The sequence below is a fragment of the Cataglyphis hispanica genome, chromosome 1 (assembly GCF_021464435.1).
Source record: "Cataglyphis hispanica isolate Lineage 1 chromosome 1, ULB_Chis1_1.0, whole genome shotgun sequence".
Classification (NCBI taxonomy): domain Eukaryota; kingdom Metazoa; phylum Arthropoda; class Insecta; order Hymenoptera; family Formicidae; genus Cataglyphis; species Cataglyphis hispanica.
In genome coordinates this window covers 6814598-6834886 of record NC_065954.1, presented here as the reverse complement: position 1 = coordinate 6834886, position 20289 = coordinate 6814598, and the positions used below count along the sequence as shown (strand labels likewise).

General features: G+C 32.1%; 3 protein-coding genes across 3 annotated transcripts in view; 2 read left to right on the top strand and 1 right to left on the bottom strand.

Moving 5' to 3' along the window:
- The window catches only part of LOC126850526 (synaptotagmin-10-like), a 132361-nt gene that overhangs the window by 50762 nt on the left and 61310 nt on the right, over positions 1-20289 (top strand). The window lies entirely within an intron of this gene.
- On the top strand, positions 8763-20040 carry LOC126850263 (guanylate cyclase soluble subunit beta-1). The gene is made up of 14 exons (XM_050593085.1): positions 8763-8882; positions 9157-9230; positions 10809-10909; positions 11007-11125; positions 12400-12555; positions 12790-12943; positions 13112-13266; positions 13924-14052; positions 14142-14224; positions 14688-14858; positions 15280-15517; positions 15793-15933; positions 16709-16866; positions 19586-20040. The coding sequence occupies exons 1-14, from the start codon at positions 8880-8882 to the stop codon at positions 19713-19715; spliced, it is 1812 nt and encodes a 603-aa protein (XP_050449042.1). The 5' UTR covers positions 8763-8879; the 3' UTR covers positions 19716-20040.
- On the bottom strand, positions 16879-19303 carry LOC126850857 (uncharacterized). The gene is made up of 2 exons (XM_050594265.1): positions 19082-19303; positions 16879-18599 (listed from the first exon to the last, which is right to left on the bottom strand). Exons 1-2 carry the CDS (start codon positions 19218-19220, stop codon positions 17695-17697), a joined length of 1044 nt encoding a protein of 347 aa, XP_050450222.1. The 5' UTR covers positions 19221-19303; the 3' UTR covers positions 16879-17694.

Sequence of the window (20289 nt, the reverse complement as noted above, 5' to 3'; positions counted from 1 at the left end):
ACAATGTTTATCGCGAAAATTGGGATATCGTGACTGTATAATACATAATTCCTGGGAAGTTCCGGAAAAAATTATAATATCAGATATTTTCAGTTAAAAACAGTTTTTATAGAAATAGAGAAAGAACGAGAAAAATTTTCTACGACCAAAAACAAATTTTAAATTTAATTAACATTTTTTTTAACAAATTTTTAACTGACTCATATGATGAACTTAACATTCTGTCAGAGAAATGCAAACTGAAAATTAATTAATTTTTGATATAATAAGCAGCTATAGAAAAATAACAAACCTACAGTTTTGACACAAAAAACAATGTATATACACTACATGTTGTTAAACCGTCTTCTAATAGCACATCTTTCTTCTGAGAATAGCAAGCTATTTACAGTAGAGATTTTATACTTTTCTTTATTTTTGCTGTCTTTATTCTGTGTTGTACTACTGTGGACAAATTCTCTTTTGTAAAACTGTAGCGTAACATATTTTTGTAGAAACAAAATACTTTACTGTATTTTCATGTGAATTGATAATATAAACACTAGATAATTGCTTAATGCTATATTGTTATAAATACCGATTGAGCACGCATTGACGCCAAACTAATGGCATTTATAATTAGTAATTAATGTAAATTAATTAATTATTAATGTAAATTAATTTATTTTATTCTATTGTTCTTTCTCTAAAATGTCTTTTCAATTATAATCCAAGATACTAAGAACAAATTGCGTCAGATTATTGACAAAACGAGCAGAGAGCATAAAGAATGGATAAGTTTGGTAAGGAAGTTTGTCCAGCACTTTTCTGCCTTGTCTTAATGCTACGAGCGACGGGGTCGGATATCCATCTCGATGTTCGACAATTTGGAGCGATCGATCTGCACTATTATCATGAGGAACATTGCTTCGTGCCGCAGCTGAATGTCAGCGGTCCATTCAAGAGGAAGTCGGTTGGCCGAGTCATTACTCAGGAGATTCCCGACGGAAATGCGCTGTAAATTACAATCATTGTAGAGATCTACGAAAATGTTGACAGAAAAAAAGATATATTTTACGAATATATTCATAATATCGGAGAATATGTGTATTTTCTGCTAATTAAAAAAAAATATTTAATACGCAACGTGTATATCCTGAACGTGTTACCTTTGAGATATGTGAGCACTGATACGCTAAGAAGATGCTGCCGAGAAAATAATCATTAGATTGTGATAGAATGAGGACAATAAGGATATAAATATCTCTTGAAGTGGCATATTGAACATTACAGAATCAGCGCATTTCAGCGCAAATCAGTCTAGATGAGATTTATATGTATATAAATATTTTTTATGTATTAATTTTAAAATAAAAAATAAATTGTTTTTTTAGTTATAAATTAGAATAAAAATTAAAACTAACTAAATAAGATGCTTTTACTTGCAATATTTAATAATATAACAACTATAATAAAATAGCAACTAGATGTTATTTAGAAATTATAAACTTAGTTAATTAAATAGGCATAATATTATTATAACATTATTGTTACGTATATTATATCAATGTGTATATATAGATTGAACGTGCATATATTGCATTCCATTGACAGCCGCAAACAACTGATCCGTTCGTTGGTCAGAGAAACGTGTAATACTCTGGTATTTAAAATCTCATTACGTTGTAACTATTAGTGACTAGGCTTCTTTTTTGGCTGCGCATCAAAACATTGCCAATTTGTGAAAATGCGATTTGTAAAATGTGTTTTCCATTTCCAGATGTAAAATTTAACCATCTTCTCATAGTTTCTCTCTCGTGAGAGAAAGATATATATGGGGATTTTTTATTTTATTATTTTTGATGTACTAACTTTATTCACCGTCTAAAGTCTACATTTTTACTTGCTGAGTTTGAGCTTACGATATTTTATCGACATTATATTCTTTCTATGTATACATTTTAGAACACAAGTTGTCTTGCATACTGCGAGAAAAGTCTTTATTCGTTTATAAAGTTAAACGTGCTCTGCTTCGAAAACAAATATACAAAATTACAAATATGTAGCAGTAATATTATCTAAAGATAAAAGAAAAGATTTTTTAAAACTTTAAAATAATTTTATCTTCTTTAAAAGTTTAATGCACGAAAATAAACTTAAATTTAAAATTGTTATTTAAAAACTTATTTATTTATTGTTTTTATTCAATCATAATAAATTGTAACAGAGCTCTTTTAAATTTACAAATATTGTTTTAAATTTAATTTATAAAATGCGATTGAAATGTATTAAGTTTCTGTATATTTTCTTTTCTTCTTAGCGAATTTCAATTTATTCCGAGATACATCTGTGATGCAGCTGAGATGCAGAATAGCTACTAAGCTAGTAATATTTAATCAAGTGCTTGCTGTCTTATATTTGCTTTTTTTAAAACGAAAGAAAATTTATCCCATTTTCTTAGCGAATTATATAAACTGTCGTCGATGTTCACATGTGGAGAAACATTATGATTCTAGATAATAATGGATCAAAACGCTTAGTGGTCGATTGCAGTTAAGTGTTTTCGGAGAAACTTAAATATAGCCTCTGATAGCTTTTGGCAAAACGCCATAGCTTCCAGAATTACGATACAATGATGAGTTCTTTATCATATTATAGCTCTCGTGACCGAAATACATATTCGAAATAAGAAAAAAAAAGAAAAATTAATGAGAAAATTTAGGAAGAAATTAATTATTTGTGCTTATAAAAATATTCATTCTGTTTAGAGAAAGAAAACAAATGTATACATCAATGATAACAGCCATCATAAACATATAAATTACCTTGAACAGTAGCTCATAAAGCCTGGTGATCAATAACTGTCTGGTGATTAATAACTTACGAGCGCTGACGATAGGTTATCAAGTTGCATCGTTACTGTGACGATAAAAAATTTTTTTATTAGCAATGTAAATTTGTTTTTTTGTTAAGTTTAGATGTCCTTTGTGAAAAAATCAAAATAAAATTATTCTTTTTTTTTTAAATTTATATTACGTATAAATTATTAAATGTAAGATAATTTATCTATTTAATGTTATAGGAGCCATAATATATTACCGTGTAAATAACGCAATACTGATATATACAATATAATACGTAAAAGATTATGAGCTATTTAGTGAAAAATTAGCCATCGTCAATATCAATTACCAACTACAATCAATTACAAATTGCTATAACTTTACTGATAAATGAGCTCGCTAAAGAAACGCACCATGTAGTAGTTTGTGATACATTTTCTATCCTTTCAGAATTTCATGAAACATTTCTCTAGAAAATAGCGGTGAAATATTTTGTATTCTCCTTACGTGTTGGAACTGGTAACTGTTGCGATGTATTGAAGAAAAGCATTTGATACGCGTTGCGCGAGCATGATTCCATGCGAAAGTGCAATTGACATCTCCATTACTTTCATAGCATAAATCGATTAACTTTTCTATTTATTTGTATACTGATCTTTTTGTACAATTGTAATAATTACAATATAACGATAATAGCGTGTGTTCTAGAAAAATGTACTTCATTCTATGAATTTATGTAGATATAATAATTTTTTTTTACATTATAAAATTTTCATATGGATTGGTGATATCCGTATCCATATCTTTATGAGAATACACAATCACATTTTTTTGTATATTAAAGCCACTACAACCTCTTTATTATACTCTATAATATTCTCAGAGATTTTGTAGTTCGATAGGAACAAAACAAAGCGATTTTCATTCCCTATTTCTTCTTTTCCAGCTTACTTTATACACACGTGCATCTGATAGCTTTAGGCATGATATACTCTTTTCTGGAATTGTTTTCATGCTCATTTCAAAGTTAGCGATATCGTGTAGAACACACTTTTATGTTATTCTTTTGAATTATATTTACATACTTTAAAACTCAGAGAGAAAAGAGAGAGAGAGAGAGAAAGATCTTATCATTGACTATTTGTCAGATTAATTAATTATAAAAGCTTACAATTTATTCTCCCGTTAGAAATTATGATAGTCATATATTTTTATCCGCACAAATATATAATACTTTCTTAATAAATCATATATTTTTCAAAATTACCAATTTACTTATTATATTTATATTTTTTATTTTTTTTTATGTGAAGGGTTATTTCTCTTCGTGTAATTTAAAGTTGAGAGTATTTCTTTGAACCAATGTTTGAATTAATCAAAATATACTAATTTAATATATACAAATGTATTAGCAAATATCCAGGGAGCTTTCGATGTTTTTATTTATCTTTATTAGATGTTGCAACTAGAGAAAGTTTTCTATCTGTCATATATATATATATATATATGTACGTATGCAAATTATATGGATGTATAGATCTTTCTCTACGAGTTTTTCTCATAAAATATTTTAGCTTATAGGATAGAAACAGGATTATTTAAAAAATTTGAAGATCGTCTTCGATCGATTTACGTGTACTTTTGATTTCAGTCTTGCGCGCCAAGATATTTCATTTTGATTGGACTGATCTTAATAGGACGCAAGTCGAATCAAGCGATTCGCGAGAGTAAAAACTGTGTAAGCCGACATTAATCTTCGCCCTCTGGCAAGATCATGGAAAAGAGGAAAATTGATGGTCGCACGGGGATGCTGCTCGATGAGCATCACCGCGCTCCACGTCGTTTCATTATAAAAATCGACAAGGGACAGGGTGGAATCTGCCACAGCCGACCTCTACGATGATGTCGGCGATATAAAATCGATAATGTCATCTGAAGGCATTCTGTGGCGTTAGTTATTTCTATATTATGGCCATCATTACTGCGCACTCCGGCTGGTGCGCGCATTTCTCGATCTCCTTTAGCAGAGAAGGCCCACTCATCGATATTCGATGCGTGACGGTATTTTTAATTAAGTCCGGGGAGCTATTTATCATCACCGAGGTCGACCGAAGGATCTACGTGTGAAAGTCATTGATTAACTGCTTTCAAATATGAGTGAGCGACTGAAAATGATAACAATAGATTAATTGACCGCAATATATGTGGAAAGATCTATCTATATACACACAAGTTTGTTGAATTAAAATAGTTTTATTTTAGATGAAAATATCTCAATACGCTTGCGAAGTCAAATGTGTATAATTTGAATTGAGTTTTATTGTTATTAAAATCTCTCGTAGATGATATTATCGTACATACAGCACACACACACACACACACACGTGCAAAAAAAATTGTTGCATCATTGAATTTAAAAAATTATATATTTCTCACGTAATAAATAATTAAATATTTTTACTAGAATAGAGGTATATAATAAACAAGATATCGTTCTCAAAGTTTTTTATTTCCATTTCATATTATTAATTTTCTAATAAACTCATTTTTCAAACAGATGGTAAAAACCAGCAAATTTTTATTTTAAAAGATTGTCGCGAAGGATATATAAAGAGCTGTGTATCAGGAATCGTATTTATTTATACAACGTATACTTAAGAGGGCGGCAGATAAATTTACGAGGCGCCTGAATGAGTGGTGGGCGGGAAAATATCAGGGATAACTTTTGCTGTCATGAGAGCTTATTTCAATGCAATTTATACCATAAGCGTAGGCGATTCGATAATTATTCAAAAACTGAGCTACTTTTATATAATTTACATATTCCTAATTTATAATTTAATATTTAAAAATTATACCGTAATTTTCAAATTTCTCATCACCATCTTATTTCCAATACTTCGTTACATCATAATTTAAAATTGAACAAGCATTTTTTAATAAAAAAGTGATTATTGATTTACATTTTTTCTTGTTTGAACTGTCTTGTTTTAAATTGCTGACGCTATAAATATCATTCAATATGTCAAGGTTATTATATATTTTTAAAAAATATAATATTAAAAAAAAGATTATTTTACAATGAATAAAGAATTATACTTAATTACTCGGTTAAGTCAAGTTTTGTGAATTACATCAGATGGTTAAAGTTAAATACATTATAAAATCAAAAATTTACGGTAGATTAAACTTGTGATTTATTACACTTATTATATATAATTAGCACACCTCATGATTCTGTCCATATATTTCCAAAATGTGATGCGTTCTTTATTCTTACGACTCTAATAACCGGCTCCCGCTCAATTTTCCGGCACCCACAGATTCCCCCATCACTCGTGAATCACTCTGCACCATTTAATCTTGATGGTCGATAGCCATGCGTTTCATCTGACGGTCGACACGATTGGCTCCCTTCAACGCGACGCAATTCATGAAATTGGAAGCCGTGCATCTTCGTTCATTTATAGTTTTATAGGCCACACGTTGTTCTCACATTCTTCAAGCTATGCATCATTGATAATTTCAATACAGATTTAAATCGATTTACACGATCATTGTATTGATCGTGTATGTATCTTTTTATAACTTTTGTGTATTTTTTTTATTTATATCAATCAGTTTTTCTTTTTTCTCTCTCTCTCTCTTTCTCTTTCTATTTTTCTCAACGCAATATATTTATCGATAACAATTTTTGCTACTATTTTGTTGTGCTCGTACAATATATTACACGTATACATATCCAAAATGATACGATTGGCACAGAATCAATAAGAAGGAAGACGATCTTTTCATCGTATTTCTGGAAAATTGAGTACTAAGGAGAGAGAGGTGAAACCATTTTCGTTTTACACAATGGGAACGAGGTCGCTGCAACTCCCTTAGGAATGCCACGTACGCCGTAGCGATAAAAGCATTCCGCCAAATGCGGCGATAGATACGGAAATAGGTATAGCATAGCCCATTCTTTTGCTAGTAACGATAATGAAATAATAGATAGCCGCAATTTCGGATAACTGAGCTCTCGCCTCTTACGCGCCCACAATATTTTCATCTGTCATCTCGATTTTTCTCTACCTATCAACAACCAATATTGATTACGGCCCACGACTGGCCAGTAAATAGGTTTTAATATTTATACTAGCAGAAATATTATATTGCCAATATTATGTTTCTGCTAGTATAAATACTATATTATATACATTTATGATTATAATTGATTTGCCCACACTTTTATTTATTCTTATCAACAAAAATATTATTAATATTTACACTTCATTTTTCTTCATTTTTTTTTTCTTTTCTGTGTGAAGAACATCGCATGATATTGTGCCGATTAAGCGTTTTTAAATTGTCACTACGCTCCCTTCTTTCATGCGTATTTTATAGCATTACTCAGCATAGCTCTGAATGAAATGGGGTCATTTCGAATAGTTAACACCCTACAAATTTATGAAAATATACGTATATATAGATATATATTTTTATACATATTCTCTATAAAAAACGTGCATTTAAAAAATTTATTAAACTGAAATTTTTTAACTTGGAATTCCTCGATTTTTAGAATTTTTTCTTCGGAAAAGCTTTTTTTTCTTTCCTTACATACATATATACAAGATTTTATTACTTACAATTCGTTTACAACTTATAATTTTTTTATTAATGAATATCAAACTTGAAGATTCAACTTGATACAAGTTATATCTATCATTGATAGTAAAATTAAAATTATAATATGGAAACTATATGTAAGAATAGAAATATATCGTTGTTTATAAAATAATGAAAACAGTAAAACGGAGCAAAATACTTGATATTAAATTTGCTGTTATGCATATTTTAATACTTGTCTTTATAATCACATTATAATTATAAAGACTATTTTGCTGAACTAACAAAGTTATTATTTTGCTTATTACTTTAACTAGCTTAACGATGTGTTACACACATTTGTCTCGGTAATAAGCGCTTGCTATTGATTTTTTTAAGTGCTACTAATAACATAAATTAATGACATCAAAGTAAAATTATATGCAATTTGCATATCTCATTTGAAACGGATTTAATTGACAAACTGCATTTGTTGCTGCAATTAAATTTATCGTTTGCATTAAATAGATTTGCTAAAGATAGAATATTTGTATTATATTAAACACATGTGATGTTACTGAAATAATGTAACAAACGTCCCAATTCTACTTAACTATAATCTAAAAAATCAAACACTATCTAATATCATGCAATTATACGCAATGTACGTTAAGCATAAATTAAATCTTAATATATATATATATATATATTTATTCTTAAATACTATAAAAAAATTAATATTATATCATAAAATGATATGTAAATTATGCATCAATCATTTCAGTACCATTAAAGAAAGAAATCTTGACTTAAAGAAATCGCTACTTTAAGAAGGAGAGGACACGTGTAAGAACATTTTATACTACAGTTTGAAACTTTCTAAACGACGTTCTCCGAGATTCATGGCGCTGAAAAATTGCATTTCATTACGTCATCAATTCGTCGACATAAGAAAGCGTCTACATCTATTTTTTGCCAAAATCCTCCAAGGGCTGTAAAAATAAATCGTCGATTCTTTTTCGCCGCCTTTTTAAATTACGACGTGCATCGAAACGAGACGCGCTCGTATCGCAAACGAGCAAGCCAGGCTGACAGGAGTCGTTGCCGTTCGCTAATCTCACGAAAGTCTTATAAGTATTCATTCGCGAAGTTATATAGCGCCGCTGGCTCCGCTGTGTCGGAGTAAAGCGGATTGGGAGAACCCAAAGGGTGGTATGCGGCTCGATTGAGGGCGGCTCGTGTATAAGAGGAGCACAACTAGGTGATATCTAGGTGGCGCAGTCGCAACGACGAGCGAAAAATCGATACTTATCGTGTGCCGGCGAACGACGGGGTTGCCTTCCAGTACGCAGCTCGTGTGCACGAGGTAAACACGGCTCCAATCGGCAACCAGAATGGAATGACGCGTGAGAAGTGAGATTGACTCCGAGCCACCCCCTCAGTCCGATTGTCAGGTGCAGCAGCATGGTACGTTAGCGCGAAAGAATAGAAACATCGCGTGGATGTTGACGAGATTGCGATTTGAAACATTTGGAGCGAATGACGATGAGGGTTCGTGAACTGCCGTTCGGTCACGTTAAATATTATCAAATATTAAATATTATCAAATGTTAGATATACCGGGCAAACTCGTCAGCACCTACGACGTCAATAATCAACTCGTCCGCGTTTCATCATTTCGTAATTAAATTTTCTCTCTAATAAATTATACACATTTCTTTTCTTGTCTTTATATGTGCAGTACGGTTTTGTGAATCACGCTCTCGAACTCTTAGTTATGAAGACCTTTGGCAGCGAGACATGGGAGACGATAAAGTAGGTAAAACATTAGATGATCCATCTCTTGTGTTATTTCTCTCTTATTCTTTCTTTTTACACGTTTCTCTTCTCAAACCTACGTGAACTTTCGCGTGATCCATACGGCATTTCACTCGTAAATTGTCAGACGAGCAATTTAGTGTTGACATAGATCAGTTGTAGAAGATATATTATACGTTGAGTGATATAAAGTTCTATTATATGAATCATATATAATGCTAAATTATCTTCACGTTAAATTATATTTATGTCTGTACATGAAGATTACTAAACTATACAGATTCTTCCTCATCTATTTATATATATATATATATTGAAAATTTATAAAGATACACCTCTTTTTACATTGCTCATACATATTATTATTTAACCGTAAATATTATTATGTTCAAAAATATTTAAAACCGGTTTAAATCAAACCTTTTTGTTTAAATTTTAGTCTTTTATAAAAGACCTTTTATTTTGCAAGAGTTAAAAATTAAGAAATAGTAAATAATTTTTTAAAAACAAATAAATTTACAAAAAATAAATGAATTAACTATTTGGTTAATTATTATGCAAATTTATTTCAATTTAAATAATATAATAAAATATAACTCTAGCAATACTAAAGCTGTTTTACTAATTATATTGTTAAACATATTATGGTACTACAATTGTTCTACAGTATATATTATTCATGTACTTTGAAATGTGAATTATTCTACAAGCAAAATGAGAATATTATTATATTAAAAGTACTTATAAGAGAGACAATTTGCCCGCCCTAAATAAAGTTTAGCAATATGGTCGGCAAAATTAGATCGAGAATAATGTTAGGTAATATCAGAAGTATTATCTGGTTTTATTAACAACATCGTAATACAATTAGAAAGTAACTTGTAATACTTGGCTATTAAAAATGATTTAAAATATTACACCTTTTAACAACGTTACTTAAAAAGAGATTGAACCTTTAATCTTAGTATGATAAGATACAAACTTGATAAAAACTTGCAATTATAAATTTATATAATGTAAAAGTTATCAACTAATTTTATAACATTATTAATCTGTTTCATTAATTTTATTTTAATTATTTGTGTTAATTAGCTCTCTTACTTCAAGTATCATTCTTTATAAGTACTCTCTCTCTTTGAATAACTAAAGAATATATAAATTGCTCCGCGATATAAGTATTGTAGAAGCTCTCAAGAGACTTTAAGACTTTAAATGACACCCGATATCCATAGCAAAGAAGAGCTGGGAATTTTTGATATGTAAATTGAATAGCAGCTAGACCGCAAAAAGTACTTATCAAATCATTAAGTTTAAAATTTCTTTTAAAATATTAAAAAAGTATAATATAAATTTAGGAATGTTACAAAATAATTATAATTACTTATAATAGAATTCTAATCTAATATAAAATAGTATAAAATAATAAAATAATATAAAATAATATTAAATATTTTTGAAAAATATTGAAAAAGTGAAAATAATTGATTGAGTTTTATGAATGACTTATATTGTTTTATGGAATATATTTTTTTCGTCTTTTATCGCGATATTTTTATTATTATATTGTTGATTTAGAAAAGATGCGGCGGTTAATATGGAAGGGCAGTTTCTAGTGCGACAAATTTATGAAGACGAGATTACATATAATCTGATATCCGCCGCTGTCAATAAACTTAGTACGTATGTTTTCATAATCGCAACAAGATGTGATATTATTGTATAGAGTATTATTTATAATAGAGAAAGTTATTATATGGATATCTTATGCTCTAGATATTCCTGCCAACGAAATACTTGAATTGTTTGGTCGAATGTTTTTCGAGTTTTGCCAAGATTCCGGTTATGACAAGATTCTTCAAGTCCTTGGAGCAACACCTAGAGATTTTTTGCAGGTAAAGCATGAAAACCATATTAATTACAGATTTCTCTTAGATTAGACACGATTGGATGCGCTTAATCTCTTATTAATTTATGCTAATTCCGAAAGTAGACCTTATAATTCGTATCTCATCTTTAACTCGATCAGATTTAACTGATTTCACTTATACTTTAAATTCACATTAAGGACAATCTTAATAATTGACTAGCTTGTTAAATTGTACATATTCCGCGCGCATCTGGTGTATATGTCGTTATTTATTGTGGAATCTTTTGCTAAATTGGTCATGGAAACCGGATATATTCTCTTTTCCCGAATAAATACGTTAGAGAATTTTGTTCTGAAAATTATCTGTATATTACTTTATATCTTTTTCACACTTTTCAATATTCTAAAGATAATGCAGATAAATTTTAAGAAATTGAATACTGTTATTGAAAATTATAAGAAATAAACGGAAAAAAAATATTCATTACACACGCGTATAGAAATCATGTAATTAAATTTAATATAAATATAAAAAAATAAACAAAAAGTAACTTTTGGTTTGTTATTTCAGTTTTAATTAATAATCTAAGCAAGCGACAAGGCTAACACAAATCTTTGGGCATTGATGCCTCTGTTATAAACTTGCAATACATTTCTCATAAATCTTGTATTTTTTTGTAGGGAGGCTCGCGATCTTTATAAATAATAATTTTGACTTTTATTTAAATTTTTTTGAATCGAAGATAGGCAGCAACTAGTTTGTTCGGTACTTACAGAAAATGAGAAGTATATTATGAAAATGTACTGTAAGTATTTTATAGCACACGTACATCATGCTATTGTATTGGTCTTGTCTCATTGTTGTTTGGATTAAATCTAATATTAAATCCAATGTTTTTTGCTTTTTACAAAGTGTTATTATTTCGCTCACATTTTGCAATATAATGAGAATTATCATACATATATATATATATATATATATATATATATATATATATATATATATACATTCACGTAGCATAAAAATGTTTTAAACATTAAAAACAACTTGAATGCAGTTATATTTTTATTACTTTCTCTTTGATGTTATGTTTACTTTAATATGTTGTTGTGCGATTTTATAATTAGAGCTAGCTATTTGCGCGATAAAAAATAAGAAAATCTGTTTAAATACGTTTATATAAAATATAGTATTAGAAGGTAACAAGCGATTAATATTAATCGATAAAAAATACATTTTATATAAAATATTGAAAACACATATATCGGATACATATGCACGTCGGCATTACGTTGCAGAACTTGGATGCACTTCATGATCATTTGGGTACATTATATCCAGGCATGAGAGCACCCTCTTTTAGGTGCACAGAGAGACCCGAGGATGGCGCGCTTATTTTGCATTATTATTCGGATCGACCTGGTTTGGAACACATCGTTATTGGAATCGTTAAGGTATTCAATTTTGCAGCCTGATAAAAATATGATGTTATGCAAGAATCGGGAATTTTACAAAGTTTAATTATATCTTTGAGTATATCCTTGAAAATATTTATTCAACAGTCTATAAAAAATTTTAAAGAGTATTTCGCGCGAGAAAGCGTAGTTTGATGATTTAACGAGAGATTCCTATCAGTCAATTACGTGGAAATATAAATGGTAGAAGAAATCCCTATATTTTTTTTTTAGACCGTCGCGAAAAAACTGCACGGCACTGACGTTGACATGCAGATAGTGAAGACAAAAAATGAGTGCGATCATGTGCAATTTCTCATAACTGATGCATCAGGACCGGGAGTCGTGGCAAACCCTATGATCGCTGAATTGGAAACATTATCCGTCGGTGAGTCGTTCATTTTAAAGAGATATAAATCATTTAATGATAAAATTGTGATTGCAATAAATTGAGACGCTTAAACGTTGATGCATATCTAAAGCTAATTATAAAAAGAGCATAGCTTTTTTCTTACGATAAAACAGCAATAAAAGAAAATTTAATAAATGATCGTAGAACCAAGGGTCAGCCCGACAACGTTTTGTCGAGTTTTTCCATTCCATCTAATGTTCAATCGAGATCTTACAATAATTCAAACCGGATGTACCATAACACGTGTTATACCGCGCGTCTGCAGTGGCCATTGCAAACTAAGCGACATTCTCTTAACTGTGAGTTAATGCGCCGCAACATTTTTATTATATGTGTGTATTGTGTCTATCTCTTGTTTCCTTTATCAGCAGTTTACAATCTTTAATGCACTGTTTATTTGTACTTTGCATCTTGAAATCATTGCATCTGACAGAAAATAAGTTATATTTTTCTTGCTATTTCTTTTTTCGTTGTTAATTGTTATAGTTTTATCTATAAACAATAAAAAAAAATTTTTGCTTAACAATATTGCTTCAGAATTTGGTCGACGCTGCTGCGTATTCGTATCATGAAGTATCGATCGTTAATTTTCAATATGTACTACTAATTGTTGCTTGCGTCAAAGGAATCATATTAGTGCGCAATGCATTGCCTGCCATTATTATATTACACATGTCTATAAGGCCATGAACGTATATCAAATATGGGTTATTGTGACTGACATAAAGCACGTTGTCCGAATCGAACATTTAACACAATTTGCGTTATTGTTCATACGTATCAATTGCGATGTTGTCAATTAGCTCGTCATTGTAATATCTCTTAAAAATCATCAATGCATTATGCATACCATTCGCGAACATTATGTCACATAATTTTGGTTAAAATATTTGCACCTATTTCTAATGCGCGTTTCGACGTAAAGGTTAATTCAATGAATTTTTGAATCTTCTTAGGTCAGACCGCATCTAGAATTAACATTTGAGAATATATTGTCGCATATTAATACTGTATACGTGTTAAGAACGAAAAAGGGAGTTATGCGCGTCGATTCTGCGGAGGAATATTCATATCTTCGTTTAAAGGTCAGTAAAAACAAATCGAAAATAAAAAGGAATTGATGGAGAATTTGTCATAATTTGCATCTGGTAAAAATTTAATTCATATATTCCAGGGTCAAATGCTGTATATACCTGAATCCGATTTAGTTATCTTTCTCTGTTATCCAAGTGTTATGAATCTTGATGACTTGACTAGGTGAGATTTACATTGACTTTACATTATAATTTTATTAATCCTTTTTTTAATCGCCTTTTTGCAAAAAATCCTTTTTTTTTAAACCGGAAAGTGTAAATGAAACTATATAACTATAACTCATTACCATAAACTTTTGCGCAACTTCAATGCTGTAAGACTTGTTAAACTTGTTCCTTCTTCTTTTGCGAAAAAGAAAGTTGCGACGTTCAGTAATAATAATCTTAATGTTTCCGACCGACTTCTGAATTTTTTCTCCATCCGCGTTAAGCATAACTGACTGTCTTGGAAGTTTCGTATGTTGATATAGCCAAAAGTTTTATACGTAACATATTTTTACTTGATACGGCAAAGGAAGGAGGGATCCGGTGTCGCGCGTATGACGAACGACTCTATCCTCGTGATGTTGTTTTGTATCAAGAGACATAGAGTGTCTCATGTGTCAAGCTTATTCTTTCGGCTCCAGGCGAGGCTTGTACTTGAGCGACGTCCCTCTGCATGACGCCACTCGAGATCTGGTCCTGATGTCGGAGCAATTTGAGGCGGATTACAAACTGACGCGCAACTTGGAACTGCTCACTGATAAGCTGCAGCAGACGTACCGTGAACTCGACGGTGAGAAGCAGAAAACCGACAGGTAAAGATCTCCTCTCGCGGCGTTTCCTGATTATTCAGAAACGTCGACAAGTCTTCCCGTCGGATTTGCGCGTCGCTTGCCTAACACGATTATCTGTAAAATTTGCGATTCTCCTTCTGCCTCGAATCCTTTTCCGCGACGAAGAATCTTTCCGATGTAAATTAACGGAAATGAATTTATGACGGGATACGATACAGCGGATAGAAAAGTTTGCTCCCGATTCTTCCGCTTGAGAGCTCGAATAAAGTAGAAATTTTTCCTGAGATGCTTCCTTCATTCGAGACTCTCTTGTAGAAACTACTCGAATTCAATCTTTTGTGTCAACTTGCCAAGAACTGTTCGTGAGAATTTCAATCCGATTAGGTAAAACTAGCGCGCGCGCGACGATGAATAAAAGATTCTCTGTGTGTTCTACGCATAGGTTACTCTACTCGGTGCTTCCTATTTCGGTGGCGAACGAGCTCAGGCACTCAAGACCAGTACCGGCAAAAAAATACGATTGCGTTACTTTACTGTTCTCTGGGATAGTCGGTTTTGGAGCTTATTGTGCTGCTCATACAGACTCCAATGGCGCTATGAAGATCGTTAACATGCTTAATGAGCTGTACACGGCTTTTGACGTGTTAACTGATCCGAAAAAGAATCCTAATGTTTATAAGGTAAATATTTATAATAAATTTTATATTTTATTTTTTTTTTTCATTTTTATATAACAAGGATAAATCAGTTTATGACAAAAAAAAAAGAGATTATTATGGTCTCGTATATAAAAGAAAAGACGTTATAGATTTTTAATAAAATGCTTAAGAAAAGTACTTAATAAATTCAATCTAATCGCACGCAAATATTATTGCTGTTCCCACGTGATATCGATAATATTCTCAAATTTATCTCAGATTTCCATTGCAGTTAATTCCACTTTTGGTCGGTCTAGGTGGAGACCGTTGGTGATAAATACATGGCGGTGAGTGGATTACCGGAACCTTGTCGTTGCCATGCACGATGCATCGCTCGTCTAGCGCTGGACATGATGGATCTCGCGGCTGACGAAGTGCAGATCGATGGGGAACCTGTGGTATGTACATATACAATCTGTTTACCAGCTATATTTTGCTACAACCACTATGACTGCGGCCGGGTGAAACGGTTCGATAACGTCGATTGATTCGAAAAGAGTCGATGGAATACGTTCATTAGAAACTATACGTTAAACATCGCACATCATATGGCAGCCGTGTTTGAAGGGTTGCCATACAAGAGATAATCGAGGTAGCTAACCGTTCGCTGACTTTCTGTAGAAAGTTGAAATCTCTTCTGACACATATACATATGTACAAATATATATACATACATGTATATATATTTGTGTGTGTATATACACACACTTTCGCGAGAGACAAACAGCACGTCTGTATTAATTTTATACTTCTACGAAGTGGGCTAACTTTATTCGCAGAGTCAAATGCGATTTTCATGTTACTTAAATATTTGATCACAGTTACAATACTATGGTACTAGAACTTATGATTTAATCCGGAGAAGAAAGTATAATTTCGATGAGTTATAGTTTTAGACAAGTAAAAAGAAAAAAAGAAAAAAAAATGTGACGTAAAAGTATATTTATATATGTACTTATTGTACCCGATTAAAAATAAACCTTAATAATAATTTAACATTAATATTAATATTAATAATTTAATATTAATAATTTTTTCGTGTAAAAATTATCGCATATATTACAGAAACAAAAAAGAAATACATAAATTATATTTTTTATATTATATTTGTTCTTAATATTTGTATGCATATATAATAATATTTTATTATTATTATTATTATTATTATTACAGAAAATTACGATTGGAATACACAGTGGTGAAGTCGTTACTGGTGTAATTGGTCATCGCATGCCTCGTTATTGTTTGTTTGGAAATACTGTGAATTTAACTAGTAGAACGGAGACGACTGGTCAACCAGGAAAAATCAATGTTTCGGAAGACGCTTACAGGTAAATTATTTTATGCGCGCCTGTGTGTATATGTATATGTACACAGGTGACTTTTTTTTCATGTTACATGTAAAAATACATTCATTATCAGTCCCTCATTTTCATAATTATGCACCTTTTACCTTACTTTCGCTTCTTTAAATTAAAGAAAGTTGCTAATGGATCGCAACTTTAGTTTCCCTAACGTGTACATTTCGCATCGTCTCACGACATACTTTCCGCTATTCTCGAATGTTTCTGGTATTCGCATCACAGACAAACAAGCATCCCTCACAAAACGTTTCTCTAATTCCCAAGATGCATTAAATGCATCGTCATTATGAGACGTTATCATCGTCGACCTTTTAAACTTGACATTTTCTCAAACCTTGGGTCTTAAATCTACTTGAATGGCTTATGCTGTACGTCGTTGTACGAGTTTATTCGCGTATATCAAAAATTCCACGTAAAGTCTGACGTTTAGATATAGAATTCATATTTGTCAAAGTCTGCGCTTTATTGCTTTGCTCCGTTCTCTCTCTCTCTCTCTCTCTCTATATATATATATATATATATATATATATATATATATATCTATTTGATCGAACTTCAAGCCCAGATTGATGCGGCAGGAATTACGATTCACATTTACACGGCGACTTTGAAAGACGTCGCGCGCATTTATTGGATTCCGGATGAATGCGCGATCATATTGAGTCGCAGTGAAATTCTAGGACATAACTGCATACGGAGACGTGTGATAAAATATTTCTGAGATTCCATGTCGGGGCGGAAAGGAACGATCGATGCCAACTGCAAACATCGCGTGACTACGAACGGTATTTTCCGTTAATCTTGCAATAGGTCCAGATAATTTCTCAAAGATTCTGGAATCTGCAGACTTTTAATTCCGCGAGGCAGCGCCCAATTCGTATGGAGAATTTCGCGGATTCGACAACGGCATAAATGCTTGAGTTCTGCCGGACAGACTCCGCTACGTTCCGGAGGTATCAAATTTTGATTCGCCAGATTGGGATACTGTTCGTACAAAGAAACACTAAAAATACCGATGTGATTGGCAATATGATCGGGAGTCCTGGCGCAAACAGTGGTCACGGTTCGCAGTAGCAGTTTCAGACATGTCACTAGATGTTCCGGGTAAACAATCTCTTTCTGACCAGGCTGCACCTCGAACTCGCTCAGCTTCGTCAGGATGATTTCCATCGGTGACGGAGCAAGTTTGTCAGACTCGACAGAGGCGCCGTAGCGCAACATGATCAATAGGATATCCGGCGCGCCGTGCTGAATCGCGACTCTCAGAGGCAAAACCTGTCCGTATGATTCCATAGGCACGTCAATGAAACGTCTCTTTATTAGCGAGGATTCGCAACGATATTCTAATTGGCCACTAATAGCGTGATTCAAAAAATACACTAGAGCCCGGATATTGTCCTCGCGATCGTCGAAATCGCATTTCCAACCGGATAGGAAATGTGTTACGCGCGTGCCAAAAATCGCTCCGACGAACAATCGTTCGAACGTTTTTTCACAGTAAAATATGTCATTCAACAGCCGACTGACAATCTCGTTGTTGTCGATGTCCCAATCGTAGCAGAGCTTCGCCGCCACGTAGAGGACATTGTGAAATTTGCCGAGCAGACAGACCGAGCCGTTCTCCATCATCGTGATATTGTGATAACGCAGAGCCGAGACGACGATCCTCTCGCACACATCCTGTTTGTCGAGATTCTCCGCTGAAAACGTCAAACAGCCATAATTCTCGTCGATCGTATCGCGAAAAAAATATTTCTCCGCGTAGAACGCGGGCGAGGGACAGAGATGCAAATTGTTCTGGAATTTGTGGCGATGCCTTTACGGCGCTTGGTATTTTTCACCGTTATTGCAACGGCATTGGCAAAACAAAGACAAATAAAAGGATAGGATTAGGCAAATTTAATGTAACGGTAAGGTTGCAATGAGTAACGATATTTTCGCATGTTTCAAGTATTCACGTCGTGAAGAGGCAGATAAGAAATTAGCAAATAAAACCATCGTTAATATATGTTCGCGGCATCATCGTTGCCTATAAATAAATTAAGAATTTTCTATCAGATTCGTGTGTAATAAAATGACGCTATCATGGTAATAATTATTAATCCGTAAGTGCGATCCATTTGTTACTTAGGCGTCTCGTATGTAAATATTCACATGACATTGATATCAGAAAGCTAATTACCTTCTGCGCAACTGTTTATCACATCTGTGAAATAACCGACCAACTCGCGACGTTTGTATCGCGAAGCTAAGCAACTGCGTTCCATTTTTGAAAACAATCGGTCGAAATAACAATCTATCAACACCTCCATAATTTGCATATAACTTTAGTGACGTATAAAATTCACGCAATGACCGTCACGAGCGTTCACTTTTTAATGATTACGAATGGAGAAAAAGATACGGCATGTACGACAGAGTTAATTTGATTAGATGTAAAGTCGCATTTCAAAGGTTTCTATGACCCTTTCGGGGATAATCTAAATTCGTGCAAAAGCAGTTGATGTAAACTTTTTATATATGTAAGAATCAAGATTTATATTTTAATATTACATGAAATATTTTTGTAAATAATAGGAAATGTATGTAATATCTTTTCCAAATATTTAGAAAAATAATATAACTCTTATATTATATCTATTATATGTATTATGATTACAACAAATATTTGTATGATTTATTGCAGATATCTTTGCATGCCCGAAAATCAAGATCCTCAATTTCTTTTGGAGTATAGAGGTCCCGTATCCATGAAAGGAAAATCCGAGCCTATGAACGTATGGTTTTTATCCAGGGAAAGAGAGCTGACATCATAAATTGCTATGGAAATTAATTTTATAGCAATAATTTCGAGAATTAGTTTGAAACTTATAAAAAAATAAAATTTGTATATTTCTTCAAAAAGAAACGAGGCAATAATGAAGATACATCAGCTTCATTATTTCATGTAACAATACTTTCATGGTTTTTATGTATCATACATTTGATTATATATGTGAAAAAAATTTATAACGAGTCGCTTATTTCTTACATTTCTTCTTAAGAAAATATGACTATCAACACTTTATCTACGGCTTGATAGGCTGTTCAGCAATTGTAAGTGTACAAGGCAATCAAATATAATCGTTATTTATTTGGTGACATTGCGGCAGTAAAACCTTCTTTTCTCGTTTTGTGCGACCTGTCTTGTCCGACAGACCATCGATAATCGCTTTCAGAGAAGAGGTCATAGGTGCAAAATATTTTGCCATTAGCAGAGAAAAAAATTAACACGAATAACCAGATAGATAATCCGCGGTATGTATGCAGCTAAGAGGTGTAACGGAACCTGTTCTATGCTCCTTTAAGCCATGTAAAATTATTATAATGAATCTTACATTATTTGATTTT

Coding starts and splice junctions, on each gene's coding strand:
- LOC126850263 (XM_050593085.1), top strand. Junction 9,231..10,808: donor GAGACATGGGAGACGATAAA/GTAGGTAAAACA, acceptor TTGTTGATTTAG/AAAAGATGCGGCGGTTAATA. Junction 13,267..13,923: donor TAAGCGACATTCTCTTAACT/GTGAGTTAATGC, acceptor GAATCTTCTTAG/GTCAGACCGCATCTAGAATT.
- LOC126850857 (XM_050594265.1), bottom strand. CDS start 19,220: ATGCAAATTATGGAGGTGTTGATAGATTGTTATTTCGACCGATTGTTT. Junction 18,600..19,081: donor GATAAACAGTTGCGCAGAAG/GTAATTAGCTTT, acceptor TGACGTTTTCAG/CGGAGAATCTCGACAAACAG.